Source organism: Dreissena polymorpha, chromosome 4, assembly GCF_020536995.1.
Source record: "Dreissena polymorpha isolate Duluth1 chromosome 4, UMN_Dpol_1.0, whole genome shotgun sequence".
Classification (NCBI taxonomy): domain Eukaryota; kingdom Metazoa; phylum Mollusca; class Bivalvia; order Myida; family Dreissenidae; genus Dreissena; species Dreissena polymorpha.
The window spans coordinates 39,164,513-39,172,753 of record NC_068358.1 but is presented as its reverse complement, the minus strand read 5'-3'; the positions used below and the strand labels follow the sequence as shown (position 1 = coordinate 39,172,753).

The 8,241-nt window shown below is 39.9% G+C and overlaps 1 protein-coding gene across 1 annotated transcript; it reads right to left on the bottom strand.

Annotated features, from left to right (window-relative positions):
- Positions 1 to 4,193: 4,193 nt before the first annotated feature.
- Positions 4,194 to 8,241, bottom strand: LOC127878358 (proteoglycan 4-like). The gene is made up of 2 exons (XM_052424887.1): positions 8,215 to 8,241; positions 4,194 to 5,225 (listed from the first exon to the last, which is right to left on the bottom strand). Exons 1-2 carry the CDS (start codon positions 8,239 to 8,241, stop codon positions 4,194 to 4,196), a joined length of 1,059 nt encoding a protein of 352 aa, XP_052280847.1.

Sequence of the window (8,241 nt, the reverse complement as noted above, 5' to 3'; positions counted from 1 at the left end):
TAAAAACGAGCTGCTTTATAAGTGCGAATTCGAGACCTATAGAAGCAACGCGAACAACCTATCACTACACCACGCAGCCGAGCCCTATAGAAGCAACGCGAACTACATATCACAACACCACACAGTCGAGCCCTATAGAAGCAACCCGAACTACCTATCACTACACCACGCAGCCGAGCCCTATAGAAGCAACGCGAACTACCTATCACTACACCACGCAGCCGAGCCCTATAGAAGCAATGCGAACTACATATCACTGCACCACACAGTCGAGACCTATAGAATCAACGCGAACTACCTATCACTACACCACACTGTCAAGACCTATAGAAGCAACGCGAACTACATATCACTACACCACACAGTCGAGACCTATAGAAGCAATGCGAACAACCTATCACTACACTACACAGTCGAGACCTATAGAAGCGACTCGAACTAGATATCACTACACCACACAGTCGTGACCTATAGAAGCAACGCGAACTAAATATCACTACACCACACAGTCGAGACCTATAGAAGTAACGCGAACTACCTATCACTACACCACACAGTCGAGACCTATAGAAGCAACGCGAACAACCTATCACTACACCACACAGTTGAACCCTATAGAAGCAACGCGAACTACATATCGCTACATCACGCAGTCGAGCCCTATAGAAGCAACGCGAACTACCTATCGCTACATCACGCAGTCGAGCCCTATAGAAGCAACGCGAACTACCTATCACTACATCACGCAGTCGAGAACTATAGAAGTAACGCGAACTACCTATCACTACATCACGCAGTCGAGCCCTATAGAAGCAACGCGAACTACCTATCACTTCATCACGCAGCCGAGCCCTATAGACGCAACGCGAACTACCTATCGCTACATCACGCAGTCGAGCCCTGTAGAAGTAACGCGAACTACCTATCACTACACCACGCAGTCGAGCCCTATAGAAGCAACGCGAACTATCTATCACTACACCACGCAGTCGAGCCCTGTAGAAGCAACGCGAACTACCTATCACTACATTACGCAGTCGAGACCTATAGAAGCAACGCGAACTACCTATCACTACACCACGCAGTCGAGACCTATAGAAGCAACGCGAACTACATATCACTACACCACACAGTCGAGACCTATAGAAGTAACGCGAACTACCTATCACTACACCACACAGTCGAGACCTATAGAAGCAACGCGAACTACCTATCACTACACCACACAGTCGAGACCTATAGAAGCAACGCGAACTAAATATCACTACACCACACAGTCGAGACCTATAGAATCAACGCGAACTACCTATCACTACACCACACAGTCGAGACCTATAGAAGCAACGCGAACTACCTATCACTACACCAAGCAGTCGAGACCTATAGAAGCAACGCGAACAACCTATCACTACACCACACAGCCGAGACCTATAGAAGCAACGTGAACTACATAGCACTACACCACGCAGGCTAAACAATGAAGATGTGAGTTAAAACTCTTTATCGGCAACCCTACCCATGCTTTTGCTAAATTAGTGATTAAAATCTTTACAGACGCTTACTTATTGCTCAATTTCTATTGGTGATTGTCAAATAAACGGACATGTATTATTTTAACATTTTCTTAGTCATTTCATTGATTGCATACAAAACATTTTTTGTCTATAACATTAATTTTAGAAAATTTTGCAAAATATGAATACGTCCATTCAAGACATTATGATATAATAATATATAGCAATACAATATATGCAACCTGATAGTTTGTGATCAGTACATAGAATTTATTGGGAAGACTAAGATTCCGTATATATAAATATAACAAAATCGATCAAACTTTTATTTAATTCGAAATGAAACTGTATGGCAAGCAAAATAAATGTGCACCATATCCGATATGCTTACTTAGTCGTGTCCATACTATGTCTATTGAGAGCATGCATTCAGTGCAACACTTACAGTGTTTTAAATCTTTAAATATACAGAAAGCTTATAGTTTCAATGTTTGAAATTTGGTTCCGTCTCCCGGTTTCCAGTATGAGGTCGAATTTAATGATTAAACATGTAGCAGTGGAAATGAGAACGTTTTTCTTCAAAATCAGTGTTATACAACGAAAACGTAATTAAATCACCCCCCAAAAAGAGTTTCCGAAATTTAGTACAAAATAAATCTGAAAACGAACACCACTAGGCCAAAGAATAACAATATATCATGTCTAGAGCAGTAACCTTAAATATGCCTGCCAGTGTAAGAACTGTAGTTCTGGTTCACGACATTGTGGTGGTATTAAAGTGCTCCATGATTAAAATAAATAGAATATTCATTTCAGTTGTATCGCCAGATTAAGGTACATAAGACAGATATTTCTTGACACAATTATTCAGAAAAAGTGATAATATGGCATTAACCCAACAGCGCTTTTATATAATATTGGAGTATTAAATGTGGAAAATGTATGTGCATGAAACTTCAAGAACAAATCACGTCTATGTAATATATATGTTCTTCTTTGTTTGAAAGAGTATTAAGGGACTGGTGAATTTATTACATATATTTTTAAAGCAATGCCGTCGGACTTATTACAAAACTACAATCCATACCGCATTTTATATAAAGACCTTTATGAATATGTTGATAAGTTTTAACAATTACGTTGATTGAGAAAGCTTTAAAAATCCGAGTTGGTAGAAAAAAAACAGTATAATTTGCTTAATTTTGTTATTTTATATAGGAATTAGGTAACGTGATATATATAGAATAACAGGTTGCTGCCTGATCTTTTTGTTATATATCAGGCAAGGCTAACAGTAATATAACGGCGAGGCTTGCCGAGCCGTTATTTCATTCGTGCCGAGCCTGATATATTACAAAAAGATCAGACAGTAACCTGTTTTTCTGTTTATCATAGCTCTACGTCCCCGATACAAAAGAAATACTAAAAAAATCGCTAAGAAGCTGCAGTTTCAATAAGAAAGAATATGAATATTGTCGCTTGACGTGTTAATAATGACGTCATGAGCACGCGCGCTTAGTATTGTAAAAAATGTTTTTTTTGCTGTTTGTGTTGCGTTTTGTGTTTAAAATAAATTACATCTTGGTATCAAATTGTTTGTTTTGTTGATTCTGATTCGATTTTTCTAAAAATGATTACTTTATAGTTGACCATCCTCCACACATGACTGATATACGAACTTCCTGTTGACCATGATATAAAAACATATATCAGGCAACCTTATATCAGGCAGAAATCAATGAGGTGGTATGATAAAGCGCGGAAAGACGTGTTTTATATCGAAGAGTGTATTTTGGATAAATTTTAAGATTTAACGAGTGTTAAATGCTTAGATTTGTATTGATTTTAGTCGGAAAAGTTATATGTGTCTAGTTACTTATTTATTTAGTTCATTTACCACAAAAGGCGATGTTATTATATGACAAGAAAGAGAAAAGACAGAAAAAGAAGCGGGAGTTCTAGTTGAAACGTAAACAAAGCTACCAAGCCGAGAGGCTCGTATGCGTGACGTTGAAGTTTATATTTCAGTGAGTGACAAGTAAGGCTAGCGCTGTATTATTTCCGGAATCGGACGCTTCAGATGATAGTAATTTTGATTTGACACCAGGGAATGACTCTACTTTAAATCTAAACAAATTGATTGCTCCAATATGGTGGACGGAGGCCGCGAGTCGACGAACAAAGATTTGATGGATTGCATGAATGCAGTGTTCTAGATAATATGGGGAGGGAAGTTGTGAACTTTGATAAAGAGATAAAACAAAATTGTTTAGCGTTGGATGACCGCGTTAAATGCACGATTGATGTTGTCGCTGGAAGAGAGGGTGGAGTCCACAAACGTCGGGGCGGCGCAGATGGTCGAGAAGGTGGTCATGCTGGAGAAACAGCGGGAGAACCTACTCGACTACGTTGCGAATCTGAAATCCATTCGGACCAATTAAGCTGCTCCCAAAAGTTCAAAAAGACAACTCACTGGCAACGAGACGGCGGACATAACGGAAATAAAGTTACAGAAACATTTACATGCGACCATTCAAATTGCAAAGGACATCGAATATCTGCTTTTAGCGCGTCCATCGCTCACTGGAACAGCAAGTTTCTAGTAAGATACGCAACATCGTCGTCAAAATTACTTATTTAAAGGACAGGGATATGGTAAGGAGAAAATTGAAAAACTTGTCAGGAACCGATTGTCCAATGTTCAAACAGTTCCCACCGGAAGACCTGGAGAAACGCCGAATTAAAGTGCAATAAATGAAAGGGGTCTGGCTGGCTGTGGCTGGCTGTGTCTGGCTGTGTCTGGCTGTGTCTGGCTGTGTCTGGCTGTGGCTGGCTGGCTGTGGCTGGCTGTGGCTGGCTGGCTGGCTGGCTGTTACTGGCTGGCTGTGGCTGGCTGGCTGTGGCTGGCTGTGGCTGCCTGGCTGGCTGTGTCTGGCTGTGTCTGGCTGGCTGGTTGTGGCTGGCTGTGTCTTGCTGTGGCTGGCTGTGTCTGGCTGTGTATGTCTGGCTGTGGCTGGCTGGCTGGCTGTGTCTGGCTGTGTCTGTCTGGCTGTGGCTGGCTGGCTGGCTGTGTCTGGCTGTGTCTGTCTGGCTGTGGCTGGCTGGCTGGCTGTGGCTGGCTGTGTCTGGCTGGCTGTGGCTGTGTCTGGCTGGCTGGCTGTGGCTGGCTGTGTCTGACTGTGGCTGGCTGTGGCTGGCTGTGGCCGGCTGGCTGTGGCTGGCTGTGGCTGGCTGTGTCTGGCTGGCTGTGGCTGGCTGGCTGTGGCTGTGTCTGGCTGGCTGACTGTGGTTGGCTGTGTCTGGCTGTTGCTGGCTGGCTGGCTGTGGCTGGCTGGCTGTCGCTGGCTGGCTGTGGCTGGCTGTGTCTGGCTGTGGCTGGCTGGCTGTGGCTGGCTGGCTGGCTGGCTGTGTCTGGCTGGCTGGCTGTGGCTGGCTGTGTCTGGCTGGCAGGCTGGCTGTGTCTGGCTGGCTGGCTGTGGCTGGCTGGCTGGCTGTGGCTGGCTGTGGCTGGCTGTGTCTGGCTGGCTGTGGCTGGCTGTGTCTGTCTGGCTGTGTCTGTCTTGCTGTGACTGGCTGGCTGGCTGTGGCTGGCTGGCTGGCTGTGGCTTGCTGGCTGGCTGTGGCTTGCTGGCTGGCTGTGTCTGGCTGGCTGGCTGTGGCTGGCTGGCTGGCTGGCTGTGGCTGGCTGTGGCTGGCTGGCTGGCTGGCTGGCTGTGGCTGGCTGGCTGGCTGGCTGTTGCTGGCTGGCTGTGGCTGTCTGGCTGTGGCTGGCTGGCTGTGGCTGGCTGGCTGTCTGTCTGTCTGTCTTTATATGTTTCATTAGTTGGTGCATCGTTTTATGGTAAATAAAGAGATCATTGGTCATAGCAAGTAAATGTTGAATATGAAATCAAATGTTTACTGAACAATAACTTCTAAACAAATAATTAATTAATACCTAAATGCTATGGGCGTGCAATTGCAATGTATGCAAAATGAAAAAAGCGAAATAATCATGAGAGTAAATAAAATGTTGGTTCACACATTTTTAGTAATTGATCACCGTCTGTCCGACAAGTTAACATCACAACATCACATTTGAACAAGATAAAACGACGATTTGACATAATAAGACTGTATTTTGACAAGTTAGCACCAGATTTGGACAAGATAACACGACTGTTTGACATAATAAGACTGTATTTTGACAAGTCAACACCACATATTGATAGAATATCACTTTCTTTATAGAGTGAGCAAACTATATACTGTTAATAAAATTAAGTTACTGTTTTTGTGCATCATATTAAGATCATAATTTATGTATTTAAAATACACATGAGCTGTGCTCTGTGTAAAGGGGGCTTGATGCATGTGCGTAGTGTCTTCCAGATCACCATGTGCTAATCAGGGACCACATTTTCCGCTTTCGTGATATATTTCGTTTCTTAGCAAAAATCCAGTTTAGGCGGCTAGTGTCTTCCCTGATTAGTATGTGCGGACTTCTCAGGCTAATCTGTGACGACACTTAACACACATGTATTAATGCCCGTTCTCACAGGGCGCGGCACATATATATATGAACATAGTTATGGCAGGGGTAATGGAGCTGATAGTTATATTCGCTTTTATTTTGTAGTACCATTGTGTTAAGCTAGAAATGTATCACATACTGTGATTTTATTAGTAATTCGTTCTTGAAATAGAACTGCATTTATATGTGTATTTTTTACACATGCGCTTCACACGCATCAATACAGGAACAAATTATCATAGATCCCAATAAATGAGTTATTTAAAATGTCCAATCATAGTGTTAATTGTCAGATATAACCGAGTTTGGGTTGAATTTTATAACAAATCAATTCAAATTGAAACTTTCTATAAATTTCTTCTAAATGCTTTTGAATTTCTTTCTTATTGGAAATATAAAGTTAACAAAGTCATCAACATGTTGTTAGTGAATCATTTCTTTATTTGAATAGCATAAATGCACTATTTGCAGTATTTATGAAATCTGCTTTATATAGTATTAATAGTGTATTATGGGTTCCTTGAAATCATTGTAAACATCATCTTTATCCTTTTTGATTTATTTAAGGATCACCATTTATATATTTATTTAATAAAATTGTTTTTTTTGATAAAAGATATTTATTGCTTTTATGGCGGGCGTGTTTTCGTGACGGTTTAGTCAAGACAAGACAAGACAAATATTTATTCAGACTTGCACAGTGTACATCGTCTAAACACTAGATATTTCACATTCAATAATGTCACAGAGATAAACATAGTAATAATATAAACATAAGCAGCTTCGTATACGGTTACGAAATTATTAAGGTAAAATAATTGTCATATATTGAGAATAACTATTTGAAGTTAAGTAACAGCATTACAGATATTAAGCCTCGCACGTGGTCTCTAAGCCTCGCATGATAACCCTTATCTTAATACAGAACTCACCAAGTATTTCCCGTATCTGTCCTCCTACATTCTTGACAGTTACATAACGAGTTTCTGACAATCAAACCATCGAATATCTGATTTAAGTTGATTGGATATTACCATCAATGTATTACAATCTACCATTGACTCGCCTACATTTATTGTTCTGTTCGACAACTGGAATAAATGATTGAATTGTAGAGTTGCCCTATATCTTACAATCATGCCTTATTCATTTTTGGTTGCTAACATGGCGTATACATAAGTATACATTGCGCCATTACCAAAATTAATCGATCGACAAATTTCACGACTTTTGTATGCATAATTATTTGTAAAATCCGTTTGAACACCAGTTGTGCAGCATACAATTAACTGTTATACTGCTTGAAACTCTGAGACCAAGGGTTAATGCGATATATTTTTTACCGCTTTTATATATAACGTTTACCGCTTTTATATATAACATACATTGTAACAGACAATAACATAAACTATTATATATATTTTAATCTAAAATATAATTATTTACTGATCATTTATAATACAACATTCAACAAAAGTTTAATAGTGAAACACATATAAAGTCAAATAACTATGTCCGAACTCATGACATTTTGTTAATGAGCCATACCTTAATCACCTGCACCACCAATATGGGTGATTAGTATTATGTCGTTGTTTATATATATTGCATTGTATTGACGAAAGCAAAGGTTTTCATTCATGTCCATGTTTGTATCTCGTTTTCCCTACGGACGTTTTAGAATAATGGGCTATTGATAATAAAGGCCAAGTAACAACCTATCAAATAGTACCATCATAGCAATTGTTTTCATTTGGAACACAATACATTTGTGTGTTTTTTCTTACAATGTATATCAGGTCAACTTTTCTAATTAGCGGGTTTTCGTATTGTCATATACATGAGATTGATCTTAAATCTTGTGACACTATGCAAATATGCATGCGACATAAATTCATATAACATTACAAACATGTCTTTTCCAAGAGATCAGTAAAGTTGCCAATAAGGTCCTTTTGTTTGCGCACTCACACACTCATACAATCCTATTTTATATTATATCAAGTTGCATGCATTTTTGCTAAAAGTAAAAACTGCGTCGCCAAACCCGATACATGTACGTAAATTATCACTATCACTGCAACGAGTGCTTTAACAAATTAATCGAATATTAAAACATAAATCATTATTTTTTAAGATACAGTCACTTAGTTGATGAAAAATGATTTATACACATATCTTGAATACCTTCAGTGCGGAGTGTAACACAATCAT

Excerpts from the sequence above, each read along its gene's own strand:
- LOC127878358 (XM_052424887.1), bottom strand. The coding sequence starts at position 8,241 with ATGATTGTGTTACACTCCGCACTGAAG. Across the intron at positions 5,226-8,214 it reads TGTTACACTCCGCACTGAAG|CCAGCCAGCCAGCCAGCCAG; the intron begins GTATTCAAGATA and ends AGCCAGCCACAG.